This window comes from Semicossyphus pulcher, unplaced genomic scaffold, assembly GCF_022749685.1.
Source record: "Semicossyphus pulcher isolate SPU_LCO1_2020_fin unplaced genomic scaffold, fSemPul1.0.p SCAF_1, whole genome shotgun sequence".
NCBI classification, from domain to species: domain Eukaryota; kingdom Metazoa; phylum Chordata; class Actinopteri; order Labriformes; family Labridae; genus Semicossyphus; species Semicossyphus pulcher.
The window spans coordinates 24,254,055-24,274,359 of NW_027211603.1; the positions used below are offsets into that span (position 1 = coordinate 24,254,055).

Here is a 20,305-nt window from a genome sequence, read left to right on the forward strand (position 1 = left end):
CTCTTCATTCCATTATAAAACGTACCATGCTCAAGCTGAGACAGTGCCCCCTTTAAAGTCTACATATTCTTCAGTGTGTTAATTAAAGTAATCTGTATCTCTAGTTACACTTCAGCAGAAGCTTGTTGGGAGGGATGCACAACAATCAAAGGAGGGGCTGTAAGTTTAGGTGACAGACAGGGTTTACAGGACATCAATGACAAGCTGCTTATATGTTTGATCCCAGTCCCCTGACAGATCATTTAGCTTTGGTAGATTGAGGTGACCCACTGGCTGCTCCACCGTTCACTGCACCATCATGGCTTCACAGACTTCAATCACAGGGTCATGTTGGGTAAGGCTTTGTGGGCAGCAGGCGGGAGCTGGATAATGTGAAGTAAACGTTCAGGAAAGAACTTGTAAACACAGAATACATTAACACAGAAAACTAAGAATACTTAAGCATTATTACTTTTCTGTACACAACTAATGAAAGAAGATTGATGCAAATTAATGACTAAAACTGCATCAGATTTGAGTTGCAAATGAATGTATGTATTTAAAGGATATCATGTTCTCTTGCTGGAGATGGTTCAGTAGTTTCTCCACAGGTGCGTAGCGTCGCAGCGTTGCGGCAGAGCCCACCATCAGCAGCTTGTGTTTCGCCCTGGTAATGGCGACATTCAGGCGACGCCAGTCCTTCAACAGCTCTCCTAACTGTGAATGTAGAATCAGGTCAGGTACGCACCCAACTGTTCATCTGATTTCTCAGAGAAGACAGTAAGATGAGTAAAAAAGGGAGATTGGAAGAGAATCACTTACGTTTCCTTCCTCTGCGGTGCTCCTGACAAAAGAAAAAACGATCAGACTTTTGTCCCGGCCCTGATACCTGTCCACTGTGTTCACCTCCACACCGGTGAAGGCAGAGGACTGCAGCAGAGCGGAGATGCTCTTTAACTGCTGCCTGTAGGGAGCGATAACACCAATATCGCTGGGCTTACAGCCTGCCTGAGGACACACAAAATAGGCAGAAGTTAGTATGATAACTGGCATCACCACATATTTAAACATTTTTTCTCTATCATCCACTGCAGTAGTAAGGTCTACATGACCCTACAAATGAAGCCAGAACTTAAAATTTAATGAAATAGTCAGTGGGCCATCTGTTGTACCTTTATCAGCAGTGAAAGCAGCTTGTGTATGAGAGCCGCCTCAGTGTGATTGCTTACGCCTCCCTGCTCCACAGACTCCAGTGCTGGCACCTGGAGGAAGCAGCAGAAAGAGAGAAGATGAAAGATCAGCCCACCTCTAATGTCTTAAACACAGCAGCAGCCCTTTGTCTGAAGAAGCAGACGTATATCCTTAACCCAGAAAACAGAACTAACAACGCCTCTATCAATCATAAAAACAGCTGAAATCATGTTCAGTAAAACCTTTTGACAGCACATCTGAAGTTTTAACATTTCAGTGTAACTCAAACATGAAGTGATCTGTGTAATCTACCAACCATTGAGCAGTCTAGGAAGCAAACGGGGTTGCTAGGCAACAGTGTGGCCTGCACCCACGCCAGGTCGTGCTGGGGATCGGTCTCCGAGTATGTACCGAGCTCCGACTGGACCGAGAGCAGGAAGGGCAGGGTGAGCAAGGCCTCGGCCGTCCGCTCTGATCCGCACTCCAGCCGGCCCTCGTACATCAGGGAGTTACTGAGAGACATAATCTGCCTACAGACACAGAGCACACACTGTTCATTATGGAGAAGGAATCCACTGGACTTTTGCCACGCTGTTTTGTGGCAGTCATGTGGAATTAATTAATTATAATTAAATCAGGGCAGCAGCAACAGCAGGACAGAGCAGATACTGAAGTTTCAGTAAGTTCAGATAGTTTAGAAACAAGATGAAAAGATTCAACTTAGACATGAAACTGTGCTTAATGCAGACTTGTTAACGTACTGTTAGCAGTTAAGAGTTTAAGCACAATAAACAAGTAGTCTGTGTGTAGGTTTACCTGTTCATTCGGTACTGTACATTGAGCTGGACCACTGCTTCACTATGGAGCTCTAGTCGCTTAAACAGACTTTCATCCATCCCAAGTGACCTGCAGGAAAAAGGAAACAGACGTTTCAATTGACACTCTTTGTCTTCACATTAGTTTATGGTTAAAGTTTACACATGGAGGGAATGAGATGCTTAGGTTAGACACACACACACACACACACACACACACACACAGAAACACAGAAACACACACACACACACACTTTACCTAGCTTCATGATTCTGAACGATTGGAGGCAGCTGTTGGTGATCTCCGACCAGGACGAATCTCTTGGAGTAGAACAGAGGACCGACACAGATCGGCTGACTGATCTGTGAAGCCTCGTCTACGATGCAGAAATCAAAGCGGCGACGTGTGAAAAGGGGGTGTTTGATTCCCATACAGGTGGTTCCCACTACCAGCTAGAAAGGGAGAAATTGTCATTACAGTGGTATACATTTAATCATTTTATTTTAATGTTTTAAGTTACAATATTCTAGTTAAAACTTGTAAAGCAGGAAAAACATTGAGATTAAAGGTAATACCAGTGTATAAAAATGCATCCAAGAAGTGAACTCCTCACCTCTTTGTTGTAAAGCTGCTCCAGCTCTGACAGAGTGTGAACTCCCTTCTTCCTTAAACTCTCCTCTGTGTAAGGCAGGATGTCTGGGTGAACCTGGGGAAGGCGGCAGAGAAAGAAAGAAAACAAGACAAGTCAGAGGAGCCAAGGATACTATGAGTGGAGATTTTCACTTCATATTTATTGATTGGTGAATTGTTCCTACAATAATATGAATGTAGCAGAGCAGGCATAGCTACAACTTGACAATTATTATTCACTGTTGTCAAGAAATTTGAGAACTGATTGTTATTTACTCGACACACCAAATAACCACCTATAAACACACCTTCTGCCCCTGGCCGAGACGCAGGAACCCCACCCTGAACCGCTTCAGCTTCAGCAGGATGTTGTCAACAGCAGAGTGGGTGTAGCTGGTCAGCAACACGCTGAAGCCACATGCATGAAGGATGCGGACCTGAATGATTAAGTTAGGAAGAGACAAAGAGAAAGATGAAAGTCAGAACGCTTGGGGAAAGAGCGTCACAGCTCTGTGTTTACTAGGGAGTAGATGACTATGTGGATACATGATTCAGGTAGAGTGTGAAGATGATGGTTAGCAGGTTACCAGGGTGCAGATGGTTGTGGTTTTGCCTGTGCCTGGCATGCCAACAATCAGTGTGTAGTCTTTGGATAACAACACCTTTTTCATGGCCTGCTTCTGGGGTTTGTTGAGACCTACGCAGACAAAAATGCATAAAATTACCCCACAAACATTCTCCTACACAAGCCAGGTTTTCACACAAAAAAATGGACATTTAATTTTTCTATTATTGAAAGAACTACTACAACTCCAGCAACTGGAATCTCCTAATTTGTATCCAGATTAGTTTAGTTTATCATTAACAACAATGTGCTCCACAGTAAGAGCAAGTAGAGCTAACTAGAATGTAAAAAAGAGCATAAAGAAGTTAATGAGACGTGTTGTAAAGCAGAGCACAGTAGTCGTGTCACCTTTGAGGATGTTGGCCACAGTGTCCTTGGCCTCTCTCGGCAGAACAGAACTGAGGTTTGAAATAAACTCTGGAGGACGAAGGTCGACAACCAGCTCCCTCAGACGATCACTGCACAGACAGGAAATACCAAACATAACTGTTTACTGTCACCTAGTTAGTTTCACCATTACATACATTTATGCCATCATAGCTTCATATTGCATTCCACTGTACCTGTCCTGACAGTTTTCCATCAGTCTGGAGAGGTTGGTGAGGTGAGTGCTGAGGCCCACCACACCTTCATCACCGTCCAATCGAAACAGCACACCACTGAACTTTGACAGATCTCTGTTTCACACCAAAAACAGGTGAAAATCAGGTTAGTGACTTCAACTGAGCAGCTGTTGAAACAAGCACTGTCTTCTAGTTGTCCGACATTCTCACCTGTCCAGAGTGCAGCTGACTGATGTCCTGCTGACATCACACAGGTATCCGGTTGCCAAACCAACCAGACGACCCTCCTGGTCACTAACAACGATGCGATCCCCGCCGGACAAACCGCTGTTGGTCAAACCCTTCTGTGGCACTGCACTGCTTCGCTGGAAACGATGGAGGTAAACCCCTTCTGACTGCACGGTCACCGCACCGCTGAGCTGCACGTTCCCCACACAGCTCCCATTCCTCTCACTAGAAACACAGGTTAGAGAATACATATGGTGGATGTTAAGCACATATATCAAGGTGTTGTATAAAATATGAGTATTTAAATGTCTACTTTTGAGTGACAAGCTTCAAACCTCTCCTCTGACGTTTGAAGCCACACACGCTTTCGGCCGTTCTTGGCCTCCATGGTGCCGGCCTCGAGGCAGCAGAGCAGCAGCCAATGGGAAAAGTAGCTCAGATGTGGCGGAGTCAGGTGACCTGTCTCCTGCTGCAGGAAGTCCGCCACAACATCCTCACTGACGTCTGCAGAGCTGCCATCCAGCGCCCTGTAGGAACAGGTATTGAGAGGGAGGAAATAAGAACGATAAAAGAGAGAGACAGACAAGGACTGGTAGCTAAATGAGGTCATTTAACTACTATATAAACTCACTGTCTCATCACTCCGCATTAATAGATTATCGTATAAAATGGGAACTTGAATGCTTGAGATTTCCATGGCTGCAGAACTGGTTTAAACATTTACCTCTCGTACAAAGCACAGTTCCTCTTCTGAGGACAGTACTGGCAGGTTTGTCTGTTCGTCAGGATGTCAGGAAGTCTGGACAAGCGGCTTCGCTTCGAGTCTTTCTCCACACAGTTGTGAATGTGATGAACCAAAGTGTTCCTCAGCTTCAGCAGCTCTGAGATACACAGAGAGTAAAGATGAAAGAGTGAAGGAATACACAGCTCTTCTTCTTTTGTTTCATTGCACCATTGTGTTGTGATTCAGGCAGACAGACTGACAACATTCAACTTGCTGTTTGTGACCACAGCGGATCATCAAGTTCTATCTAAATATATATTTATTTTGAATTGCAAAAGACAAACTAAGTTATTATTTTAAGCACATGTGGGCGTACTGTACCTCTGCGGTCCATGTGGCTGGCCACAACAGGATGCATGTTGCCGGTCTTAAGGTAAAGCAGGAAGCCAGCCTCAGGGTTGTATCGCTCCAAGCTCATCAGAGTGTAAAGAATCACCTACACACAGGAAAACACATGCATGTGGACATCTCGAAACCAAAGTCATTTCACTAAAATAAATGTGTCTTCTTTAAGTGCAAATGTGGCTTTCCACCTGACCCCACCAGTCTACGTGTGTGTCTACCCAGCTGAGCACTCTGTGGTCCACCCACCTGACTGCGATGCTCTATAGAGTTTGACTCCTTCCCAGTTTTCAGCTCCAGGGGCACTGTCTTCTCCTCCGGGGTCCTGGGAATACCATTTCGTGGTCTTTGGATTCGAACACGTGCCGTCACATCGATTTTTCCTTTCAGCCCAAATCTCGGTGACCACACATTCTCCTCTATATCTGCCAGCTCTGTAACCGTGACAACAGTTGCCGAGTCCTGGCCCCTGATGGGAGCTCTGCTGCTGGTAGGGCTGAGGAAATCAAGGAAAGTTAATGTTTTAAAATTTGTTTAAACTTTGCAAAAAAACATCCTCATTATTGCAAGTGTTCCTTTTGACACTATTCAATAAAAAGTTGCAAAACCAAAACGTGACGTGTGTGTTCAAGTGTGTTTTTGTGTGTGTTTACATTTTGAGGTTGATTGCTTTTGGTGTCGGGGAGCTGAGGTAATCCCTGGCCCAATGTTCCAGTGAGGGCAGATAATCATGCAGCTCCTGCTTCATCTCTTCCTGGGTTACACCCAAACTGTACCTAAAGACACATGGACAAAACAAACGCATAACTAAAGAGAAAAATGTGATGCGTCATAATTCAAAACAAGATAATCCTACAGGAAACACTCACAAATAACTGTTCAATACTTATTTATTGATTAAAGCACTCTGTTCTGAAAAACTGTGAAGTGTATCACTACAAACAGGAAAGCTCTGCAGCATCCTGTGAAGTATAATCTGACCACTCACATGTCTCCAAGGTACCGAGGACTGTGCAGAGCCTGGTCAGCCAGCTTAGACAGAGTCTCCATAGAAAAGTCTTTAGCTGTAGCTGCTCTCTGGAAGACTTCATGGACCATGGTGCCGTTCAGCATTTGTTTGGAGCCACCGTCAAAGCTCTGTATCACGGCAAACAAAAAGAACAGGGAAGGTGAAGAGTTAAGCACCATGTACTCAAAACAGTACTTAAACTAGAGTATTGAATCCAACATTAAACAAGAATCCTTTGGTAAACCTCTTTAAAAGCTGACACTTTAAACTGGGTAACTGACAAAATACACACATGCAAAGTATATTGTCTTCTTCAGTGTTAAATATTTGACAAAAATACATAATAATCAACCAAGCTAAAGTGTAGCGATATAAAATTAAAGTAGCGATATTTATTGTATTAGTTAAGCTCTTCTACCTTGAACATGTCTCCCAGTACTGCTCGCCTCATGCAGCGGATGGAGCTGGAGATGCTGGTACCTGAGATGAGGCTATCAGGTAGTAAAACCAGGAAGCCCTGCTCCCTGTCCACTAACCAGGATCCACCATCAGAGCGGCCCTCCAGGTGCACCACATCACCCTGACGTACAGGCGTCATCTCCCTGGAAACACATAATTTTAACACAAAACAGAGAATCCCCTGAATACTACATATGCTCAGACAGAATATAAATTTGGCAAAGCTACATCTCTTTGCATATTACCACAACCAGTAAAGCAGCGGAATAAAGTGAAACTGTTAGCAGGATGGTGTACAAGAAACGCACACCGGACAAGCTCATAAATAAAATTCTTTGTAAAAGAACTAGAAGTAACCTCAAGAGAGAAAAAGAAATAGAATTGAACCGTGTGAACAGTACAGAAGCATTACCATCCATCCTTCAGCAGACAGGTCTCAGTTGGATGTAGAGATTTGGAGCATGACATGGTCAGAGTTTTGTTGCCAGGCCTCTCCTCCACATCTAAAACCCAGTAGCGGTTGTTGAGGCCTCCAGAAAGAATGACATGGTCTGGCACCTTCCTGTGGGGAAAAGACAAGTTTAATCTTTTTGTTTGTGTATTATAAATCATGTGTCATGCATCATTCTTAAACATCTGCATGACATACAAGTGGAAAGAAGAAGCCCTTTTCACAAATGAACTCTGGGCAATTTCCCAACATTCAGGTCCTGACATTTCCCAGACTTGCCCTTTCACACATGTCCCACACGGGGAGATGGTCAGGTGGTTCTTGGTTAATATTTCAACAACATGTATAAAGATGTTTCCAAATAAAACTCCATCAAAGACAAAAAATACTGCTGCGTTCACACATTGCCTCAAGCAGACATTAAACAGACTTTGTACGAGGGGGCTGCCAGGAAAAAGTCGACTTGGGTCAATTGATTCGGACATTACGTTCTCACATGCAGATTAAGCAGGATATTTGCACAGGAGTGCAGCGCATGTGAGAAGGGGACTTTAGATAGAAGCTTTTCACCCAGTCGGGGGCGTGGACAACATTTACTCCTCTATTCTTCTCCTTGTATCAGAGAAATAAGCAAATTTATCTTCACTTCACAAGATCAAACTATTTTGAAGTCATTTTTTTGTGTGTCTCTTACAGTGGTTTTTTGGATTTATTCTCTGTGATGAGACCTTCACTTTGATCCATCTGGTCTGCAAACCAGCTGTCGTCCAGCGCCTCATCCACGGGACACGCTGACGTCGCTCCTGTGGAAGTTAGAGGGGAAAAAAGCGACAACATTAAAAGAAAAGTATATGAATCAGACTTGCGTGTGTGTGGATCATAGACTGTATAAAAAGATGGACGACATGACAGCTCCCTAAAAGTGAAGCCAAACCCTCTCTACCGCCCCCTGCTGACTGGCTGCAGTATAGGTCATAAAGCCTGCCTCCTCCATGTTAACAGATGGGACATGAATCAAACTGTAAAATCAAAATACACAGCAAATACATTTTTCCCAAACATGGTTTCTGTCATTATAGTTAGTTCTTATCATGCTGATTTATGTCCAAGTGTTCATTTTTCTGACAAGTTCAGTTATCATTAGTTACCACCCGCAGATCTCTACTGTGCAACTCTGGCTCCAAATGACGTCACCAGCGTCGTCACAGGTGCTATTTTGGCATTAATGTCTTACAATCAGAGCAGGTGGAGACGTGTCGTCCATCTATATATATACAGTCATTGGTCTGTATTAATAAACAGTAACTTTGATATCATGATGAGACAATCAAAATTCAGTCATGTGGGATTGTTTTGTGACAGCTTTCCTCTTGTCTTTTCTTTGTCTTTAAGGCTGCATCCCAAGTATGTGATACCATGTTTCTCACTAAGGGTCAATCAGTATTTCCCATGCATGGATCTTTATACTTTGAAATCAATGTTTCTTTTTTAAAACTAAAGTTACATTCTGACAGGATGTGGAGGAATCTGAAACACATCAGCTTTTTTGTCATTGCCAAACTGTCTAATACTGGATTACGTCAGCTCTATGCAGCATGTGTAAAAGTAATCAGTTATTTACAAGCATGTAGTAGTCAATCCAAATGCATCAGTGTACCTCCTGCTCGCTCCTGATCAGATGATTTGTCTCCTCCTCCCTTTGACGTCATTGCTGTTCTTGCAGCTTCATTCTTGTTAAGGTCTGTTTCTCCCTCCTCTGCGCTTCTCTGCTTTGCAGGTGTGATAGTCTGAACACTTGGTTGAGCAGTAGCAGTGCGAGTACCCAGAGGAGTGTGAGGATTATCATTGGCTTTCAGTTCGGATACCTTTTGCTCTGTTAGCAAAGTAAAAAATGAGTCTTTCTCATTTTTATTTGTCTCGTCCTGATGTTTTCTCTGTTCCCCTAAAGAGTGGCAAGGCACAGTACTTCTGCTGTGACCCTCTGACCTGTCACAGGATAACAGTGGTATCTTCAGAGGGCCAATTACAGGCCTTGTTACTTTCAGGTTGCGACCGATGGGGCTGAGTGTAGTGTTCTGTGCTGGTGAATTGGAGGTTCTTGGTCTCTTGGCATTGTGGGACTCATGTGGAGGGCTGAAGAGTCTTTTTAAGTAGTCAGAACACCCCTCTTCCCTCTTGGTTTTTCCTCTCTCCTCAGTCTTAATTCTCAGCAGACTCTGACCTTTGGAGCGGGGACTACGACAGATGGGGGACAGTTGGCCGAGCTTCCCCAGGCCTGCCGCCTCTCTGCTGGGCTGGGGGGAAAGTCTGATCTGACTGCTGGGGGTCTCAGGCACAGAGAGGAGCAGATCTGGTGAAGAGGGCAGGAGGTTTTCAACATCCCCAAGGATGCTCCTCTTTAAGGGGGAATAGGGTCTGAATTTAGAGCTCTGGCCATCTTTGATCTTGGGTTCAGTCTTGTTGAGAGCAGAGCCAGGGATGGATAATTTTGTGGAAGATGACAAATCCTAAAAGCAAAACAGACAAATTAGGATTTAAGTACATGATCTTAAAATGTATAAGTGGCAAATTGTTTATGTAAGTTACAGAGAGAAATGCAAAAGTACATTACAGCAGAGTGAAAACAGAAGAAAGAAAAAAGATACAAAACTATAGAGTACATTTAAACAGAGAAGGAGAAAAGGTGAAAAAGAGACAAGCAAGGAAATAAAAGATAATATGTTCATTCACAAATGTGTTGAGAATGAGAAGAGCCATGAGAAAATGTAAAATTCACCTGGATGTGGTTTTGAGAGGAAAAGAAGGATGAGATGTTCTTCTGCCCTCCTGGTGCCTAACAGAAACCATCAAGCAAACATTTAACAACATTTTCCAGCTAACAACTGTTTTATTGTTTAGGCTCATTTAGGGTCCGATCAGACAGAACGCCTTTTAGCAGCTGGGGGGGGCTCCAGTTGAAAAAACTTCAGCTCAAAGCTGAAAAGTGCCCTACGTCATGGCCTTCTTTTTTGGTGGCCAATCAGATGAAAGGAAAGGCGGGCCTTCTGTAAGTTTACAATATATATTTTTTGTTTTTGTATAACTTTATTGAAATAAATTTCAAGTACATATGTAAAGATATGTCGACATGTGATCAACATCACTGTACAACAAATATTAACAAGAAATAAAAAACAAGCAACAACAAAGAGTCAAGAGGATTCTGCTAATTGAAAGAATAAAAATTTAACTTAATGTGGTTGTTTTTAGGTTTTCAATGGAGGTCAAATATGTTTAAAAATATGTAGTAAAAATATAAAAGGAGGGCAATCTTTCAATCCATTGCATTTTGTGTATGTAATATTTGGCTAAAATAATAATCAAATTAATCAAGTATAATTCATCTGCTGAGGGATTGGAATTGTTGAAAATTATTAACATATCTATTATTTGTATGTTTTACATCTTTTCCAAACATTTCTTAAAGGCACTTCTGTAAATCAAACCAAAAGGCAGCAGCATGGAAACATTCTGCAGAAACATGTTCAATAGTTTCTCCCTCACAATCACAAAAAGTGCATCTGTTAATTACAGTTAGTATTTGTGTGTAATATATTTAACAGGATCGGACCTGTGTGCACGTTTGAATAGAAACTCTTTGATTCTTTTTGTAATATGAGGCAAGAGAAATATACGTTCCACCGTTTTCTATTTAACCAGAGCCACCTTTATTTACAAATGGGAGTTTGGTCAAGATGATATCTAATAAATAGCATGAGCCCCATTTATAGTAAGGGCACAATCATTTAAATTCAGATCGTCAAAACATGTACTTTGTGCTAAAGACAGTATATTAAAGGCTATTGACTTAACAACCATATCAAACTCTTGACGAGGGATGTTGATAACATATTTCTCAGAAAAAGACTCATAACTATACAACTCACCGTTTACATTAATGAGCATGTTTACAGTATTGATTTTGTTTACAGACCAGTTATGTGAGTATAGGGATTTGTTTCTATATGAGATGTGAGTATTGTTCCATAAATTACAGTTGTGAGGAGAGTATTTATGTTTGAACAGAAGAGCCCAATATAACAACATGTGTTGATGAAAGTTGGCTAGTTTCACTGGGAGTTTTCCAACAGAGTAGGACAAAGCAATGAGAAATTAAGACCATCAATTTTACTGAAGAAGAAGCTGGGGGAAATATTCCATATACTATCTGGATTTTTCAGATATCTTTTAATCCAATTAATGTTTAGAATTTGGTTAAATGTTGTAAAGATCAGAACATTAAGTCCTCTTTCAGTAAAAGGGTTAGAGAGAACACCTGGTTTATGGGGTTTATTTTTCCACATAAAATTAAAGAGGACAATGTACAACTGAGGACATGTTGATTTGGAGACATCTAGTGACGAAAACATACAAGAAGCTCTTGACAATCCTTCTGCTTTACTCAGTAGAACTCTACCATGTATGGATAAATCCCTGGCCAACCAGCCGTTACATTTCTTTCTAACTGCATCAATAACAGGAGAAATGTGTCATTCAGAATTTGTTTGGGATCTTTGAGATTTTAATACCTAAATAAGTGACAGTGCCTCACAGGAATTCCACAAATTTCAGGAAGTTCTACGTTATTTTAGGAAAGTATTTCACTTTTTTTTCAAATTAAGTTTTAAACCTGATAATCAGAGAATTTAAATATAGCAGAAAGAGCCACAGGAATTTCATCAGTACTTTTTAAAAATATTGTTGTGTCATCGGCTAGTTGTGATATTTTGAGTTCTTTACCAATACTAATACTTTCAATAGTTTAAGACTTGAGTAACAAACAAGGATCTCTACAGGATGTGCCGTGTAAGAGTTTCTCCTAACTATTATTATTTCATAAAGTGTTTTGAGTGCTCTAATAAAGAAGTTTCCAAAGTTAAAGAAAGCCAGGGTGTCAAAAATACATTTATGACTGACTGCATCAAACGCCTTCAGTCCAGAAAAAGAATTACAGGGTGTATAAAACTTCTATTGTTCACCAAATCTCGGACTGATCTGATATTATTAGAAATATGAAGTCCAGGCATGAAACCACTCTGGGAATCATGAATGATGTCACACGACCCATTTTTGAGACGTTTGGCCAGAAAAGAAGCAAGAATTTTATAACCATTGTTCAATAATGTAATACCACGCCAATTATCGATAATTACAGGATCCTTAATTGGCTTTGGAGTAAGTGTTATAAGCCCCTGTTTCATTTATTGAGGTCATTCTTCTTCACTGATAGATTCATTGTATACTGCAAGTACAAATTTGGAAATTTCAGATGAAAACTCAGACGTAAGGCCATCATTACCCAGTGATCTATTGATTTTAAGATTCTTCGTACCCCACTGTATTTCTTTATTAGTTAATGTTTCATCACATTCCTCCTTAAAGCTCATACTAGCTTTTTTTACATCTTTCAAACAACTGAAAATGTCAGAGCTGCTACTACAACATATTTATATAAATTCACATAAAAATTAGATACGAATTTTGATATTACCGTGTTATCCTCTGTTATCGAATTCTCTGTATTTAGTTTAGATAGTCAGTTTCTCTCTATGATTCTTTTGTCAATATTAAAAAAATATTTAGTCCGGATCGTATGAAAGCAGCCTGGGCTCTTCCCTTATTAATCTCGTCTAATTCTTGATGGTAATTGTGGTGGCAGTTCCTCATCACCTAACATGTCCACTGTAATGTCAGAAATTTGATCAAGTTCTCTATTTTTGCTCTTTTCTTTTTAGCAAAATCTTTACTAAATTGAGTTGTAAATTTATTGTTACACACTGCAAGTGTCCAGTACTGCTCAATTAGTTTTTTTTTATAGTTTCAGTAAACTCTACAACTATGAACTGTTACAGTTCCAATGGTTAAATGGTTTTGTTGTCTTCATTTGTAAGATTTAGTTTATACAAATGGTTTTTCAGTCATTAAAGCAGGACAACTTATGTCCCTTGAAATGAACCAAAAGTCAATTCTGGAAAAAAGAGAAAAAGTCTTGTTGCTCCAAGTGTACTGTAGATCAGAAGGGTTGCGATGTCTCCATATGTCCAGTAAGTTTAAGTTAGTGTGCAATATAATGGTTAGGTTAATGACAGCTAATGATTCGGTGGTGGTTGTTGCCTTAACAACTGTAGGCTTCAACAAAAAAGGCAGTGTGGTGCACCTCGCATTTTACAGCCTGCAAAGCGCGCTCTGTCTGATCGGGCCCTGAGACCAGAAGCAAGCTGGTCATGCTGATTAAACATACAGTACATTTGAACACCGTTAGAAACGGTAGATGACAACTTATCATCTTGCTGCAATTGCAGCCCACAAGTCTATTTGTTGTCACCAAACCAAGTGTGGTAAAATTAGGAGGGGATTTTTGTTTTGTAAAATAGAAAATAGACTTTAAAGTTCTAAATAATTGTTAATTGTTTATATGTACATGAAAACACACAGCATTTATCTGGTATTATTTCCTGTATTTTTTATAAGGCAAGAAATATCACAGAACAAAAAGTTATTGCAATGTCAGTTTTTTCAAATATGGTGCATCCCTACTATCAGGGGAGGAATATGTCAGCATCTCCTGTGTGAAGCTCGTCCTCCATCTTCTAAAATCAGACACTTGATGCCATTAGAGGACAAAACTGGGCTGAGTGAGGATATTAAGAACAGAGTCTTAGATCTCTTAGATATCGGCCATCCCTATGTTGAGTTTGTTTCATGTTTAAGAACTTTCTTTTGAGAATTTAAAATGTTAATTAATACCTTTTATTACAATTTTCTCTAGGTTTAAATTGCTTTGGTCCACATGAGGTGTTTAATTTGAGAGTTTTTCACGAATCGAGTCTGTTTCCTTCTTTCAGTGTACCAGACTGATGCATCTCCCCGAGGTTTGGAATCCCCCAATCGCAGATTGACGAAATAGGGGCCCCCAAAAAGCTAGAAACAGCCCTGCCTTAGTTACAGTGTGACACTTAAATATTATGATATAACATTTAAGACATCATGTGCATATAACGTGAAGTTTTTTGTATATAAATGTACAAATGTCGTTTTCTGTTTCTGATCACATCCTACTTCACTGACCAGAAAAAGAAAAGATGGCTGCTCTGCAGGGATCATTCAAACCAGACAAACAGCTGAGTTAACAAGAGACAGCTTCAAAATATATGTGACAGTTGTCACACTTACTGTCAAATCGAATTAGAGGCTAGATCGCTACATTACACCTTCAAGTTTTCGTCACATAAAAAATAACAAATGTTAGAAAATAAACCGCTGAACTCACCTTGGTTTTCTTCAGCTTGGTTCTGTTCATGATGAGTCTGATTTTAATAACACGCAGGTGTGTACATTTATGAGCGTTCGTTACTTATATACGGATAGTCCGACCAGAGGTGTATTAGGTATATCTTTTCAGCTAGCGGACCGATAATGTTGTCAACGGATGGCTAACCTCACAGCTATCCACAGAGAGCGAATACTGCTTGATTTGAACGAATCTGCATCTCCACAGCCAGAAAAGTGTTGACTTCGGTAACAGCGTTAAATAACGTTATTTCTCCGTGAAATCTACCGGACCGGTGCAATGTTTTTCGTCATATTTTTCATGGTATTTCCGCTATATCATCCGGACCGGTTTTATTAAGATGCATTTAAATCTACGGCGCCAATGTTCCAGTTTCGCGCAACGGAAGTGACATCTATCAACTTCCGCTAGAGCACCTTTTTTTCACCCCTGTAAGCTCAGCAGCGACATTAAAATCAACTGAATATGTAAACAATACAGTTTGCTAAAAATTTGAATTGAATTTAAAAAAAATCTTCCAGTAAGCGTTGACACCAACAGTTCCTATACTCAATGTAAAACGATATTAATTTAATTTTGAAGGACACGAAAACAAACAAAAATCTTATCAGTGATACTGAGCAACCTCCACTGTCGATTTAGAAAATAATAAATATGGTTAAATAAAGGAAAAATAAGTAATTTGACGATAGGAATTCATTCATAACAAAATAATTCATTTAATTAAATATGTTTTGATTTTAAGATAACGATTTTCAAGTAAAATACCTGTTCATTAGTCATTTATCATTGAAAACTTCAGTATCTATTTTTTTTAACTGCTTGCTTGCCTTTAGTCAGATTTCGCTTTTGTACTGTCCTTCTGCTGTGCATTGATTAAAAGACTCTTGAGGTTACTCTAGCAATTAATCATAATTAATTAAATGGAGGTGTACCAACTATCTACTTTCCAAATAAAGAGCCCTTGATTGTGTAATTTTATATAATATATATAATAATTAATGTGTAATATATATTATATTTTTACAATAAATAAATAATTTCAATAAAAAAATTATTTCCATCAGTAGAAGTACAAATAAAGATTGAAATACAAGTAGGAAAAATTCTATTCAAGTACAACTTAAGTAAACTAAAAAGTTAGTTTCTTTTCACTGCCAGTTGTTGTTATTGGAGCTGCCATAGCTGCCATCATTAAATATAGAATAAGAAGCTACCCAGTAACCATGTGAGAAATTATTACTCAGATTGCTCAGTCAGGCTTAAAACATCTGTAAAAACAAAGTTACAGATGATAAAGTAGTAGATGCTCATCTTTAACTGCATACCCATATAGGTTCAGCTGGATACCTGTAATTCAGTCAGACCTTTAAACTGGGGAAGGGTAAGTTGGGTAAGTTACTTACTTATGCAGGGGTGGCATGAAATGTGTGTGTTTGCTCAGTCACACATTGTAATAATGTGCATTTATCAACTCTGTCTCCAGTACTCACATCTTCCTAAATCTGTAACGTAATAATATTGTATTGTTCCTTCGTTTAAATTTTTGACTTAAAAACAAACCAGACACAACAGAGTTTCACCATACAAATGTAATAATGCACTTGGAAAAACATACAGTATAACAAATTACTGAGACATTTATTACAAAATTACATGTTAGCATCTCATAGGGTCTATAGATTCTCTGCTGCATGAGTTTTCATATGAATGATTAAATGTGAGCGCCGGATGAAACTTTTCCCACATGCGGTGCAGCCAAAAGGCCTGTCCCCTGAATGAGTCTTCATGTGGCGCGTCAGATTCGACTGAGTGGTGAATTTCATATTACACACAGAGCAGATGTATGATTTCTCACCAGTGTGAATTATTCTGTGCCTGATGAGATCCGCCTTCTCTCTGAAACTTTTACCACAATCAGAGCAGCTGTGAGGCTTCTCTCCCGTGTGGATTCGTATGTGGGCGTTCATGTTCCCCACTTGCGTGAACCCTCTTCCACAGAAGCGACAGGTGTACGGTTTCTGTCCGGTGTGAGAGTTCATGTGAGTCTGCAGATACGAGCGCTGGATGAAGCTCTTGCCACAAACGCTGCAGCTGTACGGTTTCTCTCCTGAGTGCATCTTCATGTGGCGTGTCAGGATGGATTTAATCCTGAAGGTCTTGTTGCAAACGCTGCAGGTGTATGGTCTTTCTGATGTCTCACCAGCTGCTAACTGTGGTTTCCTACTCAAGTGAAATCCTGCACAGTCTCTCCACTCATCATCACTGCCTCCACTCGTCTGGCGGTCGCTGTTAGGCTCTGATGCGTCATAGCTTTCTCTATCAGGTTCAGGTTTTAACTGTCCAGACAAGCTGTTTCCTTCATTTTGGCCATCTTGGTTTTGGTGAGTGAGCGGTCTTCCATCTTCGTCACTTCTTTGCACATAAATTATATTGAACAAAGAGTCTTTGGTATCAGCCTCCTCCTGTGTTTCACCTGTCTGATTAGCCCATGGTTCATCTTCCTGTTCTTCTTTAATCTGCTGTGGCTCCGGGTCAGTTTCACACAGGTCAGTCTTCTCACAGTGATCATGCTCAGAGGCAGCTTCGTCTTCCAGAACAGACTGCTGCAGGGGGGCTGACAGCACCACACATGAGAAGAGAAAATTTGGTATAAGTATAGTCAAAAACACATTTTCATTTGTACGCTTTTAACAGAGAGCTAGACAAGACTGGAAGAACCTTTAAAATGTGACAAAATGTATTGAAAACTCAGTATTTTGCAAGGTTATGTTATGATGTGTAGTTAAAAAAATAACAACAGACACACCCCTGTCTTCTATTAGATGCATTTTTGAGAGATTAAAAGGTCTGTTTGTCACAAATGTCTTAAATAAAAATTAAAAATACAGCTCATCTGAGAAAAGCAATGATATTAAAAATATTTAGCCATTAAGTTATATTCATACAGCACTATACATATTTTGTTTTTACAAACTTTAGTACAATTATATTTATGTTTTTAAGTACAAGTACAAGTTTTTGTGTTGCAGGGCTTCTTTATGTAGAGGGGAAATGGAATATAAAGGTGGTAAGTTTCATGTACATTTTTCCCTCAGTGTGAAAATGCCTGTTTTCATAATAAAATACTGCTAGCCAGCAGAAATACTATGTTATTAATGTGACTTACTGTATAGCTAGCATCCATTGATTAATAAGCAACAGGAGAACAGCACAGGGAAATAATTGTAATAAATATCATATGTTGCACTCATTATAAAGAGAGGTGTGAACGTAATACTACATAATAATGACCGATATCTCTTGATAAAAAATAGTATAACAAATAAATTGTTTAAATTTGCTGTCCTGTCCTCTGTTAACCCACACATAAATTTTAACCCTCAAAGAAAACAGGTTTTTTTAAAAATAGGGATGCACCGATGCAGCGGCTGAACATCGGAATCGTCCGATATCGGCTGTGTTGACAGACATCGGCCCATCGGCAAATAAGGTGGCATACGCTGATGGCAGTAGCCGATGTTTTTATTATCTAACTGCTTGAATTGGGCAGTAAATTTAATTGTAACATAAAACATTTATGCTTTCAGAAAGATTTTTGTTAGGCTATGTAAACACTGAAAAATGTTTGTACTATGACCAGGTGTTTCAGGCTAAGGAGGCTTTTCAGGCATCTTTGAAAAAAGATTATTTTTATGTAAAGGAAGTTAAAATAAAAAGATGTATTGGGAATTTGAAAGATTGAATTCATGCTTTCTCAGAGAGTGTGCTGAAGGCCTGAATACATTTTGTTTTTTAGAATTAAAGTTAATTTTGGCCCCTTATCCAAATGAGGGCATTAAGTATTATAAAAAGTAGTTATTGAAAAAAATCGACCATCGGTATTGGCTCTGATTTTCTCAATCGGTGCATCCCTAAAAACAAATGATTGCATCCACACCCTGCTGCCAACAATCCATGCCTTTCATTCAGCAGTTTCAATAAAGTACCAAGAAAACCGTTTTGTGACACATTTTGTGAGGGACAGCCATTTTGCATCCCCTCCCCCCTGCAGGGATGCAAAATGGCTACTTTTGTATCATTTGTGTAGCGGACTTTGTATTCAGGGAGTGTCTCAGCAGACAGCGTTTTAGTGCACCTTCACATATAAAGTGACGAATAACTCAGGAGTCCAGGTACCCACGTTTCAGGGCTGTGTTGAGGTCAAAGTTACCTGTCAACCCGTCCAGACTTCGCTGTGGGTCGCCCTCCTGCTTTGAACGTAAAATTGCCTCCTCGTAGTCTTTTAAAGTTTTCTCAAAGATGCTGAATATCTCCTCAGCAGCTGCCGTCAGTCGCTCATTGACCAAAGCTCTTAGTTGGTCTGTTTGGAACATTTTCGCGGGTGATAGAGGACCTCCAGTCTGTTTCCTGACGGGCTGAAAGTACAGTGGCTGGGTTCTCACTGGTTTGCCAGGTATCGCGAGAAAAACAAGCAATCCCTACCGATAAATTATTGTCAAATTATAGATTATTACAGCAAGAGAGACAGACACTCACCATCTTCTTGTTAAAAATAGGAGTTTAAACAGGTAAAAATGTGTTTTTCATGTTTTTATTTGTATCTGATAAATATTGATGTAGCCTAATGATGTATGAGCCAGGCCTAAAGTTGTTTGATATCTATTAGCCCTGTGCTTCACTGGCCCAAAGCAATCTTTAAACAACCGGAGTTATTTCTTTCAATTTTATAGACCATACATAAAGTAATGATAATGTTTAGGACATGTCAATAATTTTTTTTAGTGTTATTAAAATTGACCAGAAAATCTACAGCAAAGTACGAAGACCATATTTTATTTTGTTACCTTTGCTGACAATAATTAAAACCTTTTTGTTTGAAATCAATGCAATTATTCAGATAAACAGATAAAATGTCCAAGGCATCTGCCTGTATAGCAAGCAATACGAATGCAAAGACGCTTATAACAAACGGACCTGGCAACCCAGGCTGCTAACAGACACTGAGGCACACAATGGAGCCAGTCCCGCTGAAGACAGAGCTTTGCTGCCACCTACTGGTCATAAAACAAAACACTGACACAAGACCAGAGGAATTACCAATATGATAGTATGGTCTGAATTGAAGGCTATTTCAGCAGTGGTTATAACTCAGGGTACACTCACTTTGCAGTTGGGGCCTAATGTGAAAAGATTAAAATAATAAAATAGGAGCAATTCAGGTCTATTTATTTTGTGAACTTACCTACATTCCTGCCTTCCTACTCAGAATCTTTTTTTTCTTTAACATTAGAGAACATACAAAATAAACACACAGTTTCTCGTAGAGGATTCAATACAAATACAGATCAAAAGAATAATCAACCTATATGGAGACAAGGGAAATATATAAACATAATTAAATATCCAAGGGGGGAATTCATATAAAATAAATGAATATTCTGAAAAGTAATCTAATAGATTAAACATCAGGAAACCTCAGTACCCTCCTGCCTAGCTTGGTTTGAATAAACTAGATCTGCAGTTTACGTCTGCACCTGTAGATGACAGCAGATATCCTGAGAACCCTACAGCCTCTCACAGAACATACAGTTTGGTTACACTTTACAGCCCATGTGATGTTAACCACTGCCGCACTTTAATGTGATACTTGATAAATTTCCAATGTTGTTATTATAATGATTCAGTATGAGCTGTGGCCAGAATGCGATGATCAGATTTATCATGATAGATGATGCAAAACAAGAGAGGAGACGAGCCCTTTCATTAACGTCATTCTTATTTCTTTACATTAATAATAATTTATTTTTACATTATTACATTCATATCTTTTTTTCAGTGTGTACTTTAATGTTACAATTATTTTCATACTCTAAAAAGCTTGTTTCTTTTGTGTCC

The 20,305-nt window shown here is 39.7% G+C and overlaps 2 protein-coding genes across 2 annotated transcripts; both read right to left on the reverse strand.

The window, feature by feature from the left end:
* Window positions 1-6: 6 nt before the first annotated feature.
* dna2 (DNA replication helicase/nuclease 2) lies at window positions 7-14,416 on the reverse strand. Its single transcript, XM_069660154.1, has 25 exons — window positions 14,387-14,416; window positions 9,854-9,910; window positions 8,735-9,584; window positions 7,772-7,880; window positions 7,039-7,188; window positions 6,586-6,769; window positions 6,147-6,295; window positions 5,812-5,934; window positions 5,408-5,654; window positions 5,138-5,252; window positions 4,757-4,913; window positions 4,368-4,559; window positions 4,015-4,257; window positions 3,805-3,918; window positions 3,590-3,699; window positions 3,204-3,313; window positions 2,925-3,053; window positions 2,600-2,692; window positions 2,245-2,438; window positions 1,987-2,076; window positions 1,487-1,700; window positions 1,152-1,241; window positions 802-987; window positions 550-696; window positions 7-371 (listed from the first exon to the last, which is right to left on the reverse strand). The coding sequence occupies exons 1-25, from the start codon at window positions 14,414-14,416 to the stop codon at window positions 318-320; spliced, it is 4,137 nt and encodes a 1,378-aa protein (XP_069516255.1). The 3' UTR covers window positions 7-317.
* Window positions 14,417-16,075: 1,659 nt separating this feature from the next.
* LOC138593284 (oocyte zinc finger protein XlCOF6.1-like) lies at window positions 16,076-18,811 on the reverse strand. The gene is made up of 2 exons (XM_069664226.1): window positions 18,621-18,811; window positions 16,076-17,024 (listed from the first exon to the last, which is right to left on the reverse strand). The coding sequence occupies exons 1-2, from the start codon at window positions 18,781-18,783 to the stop codon at window positions 16,084-16,086; spliced, it is 1,104 nt and encodes a 367-aa protein (XP_069520327.1). The 5' UTR covers window positions 18,784-18,811; the 3' UTR covers window positions 16,076-16,083.
* Window positions 18,812-20,305: the final 1,494 nt, after the last annotated feature.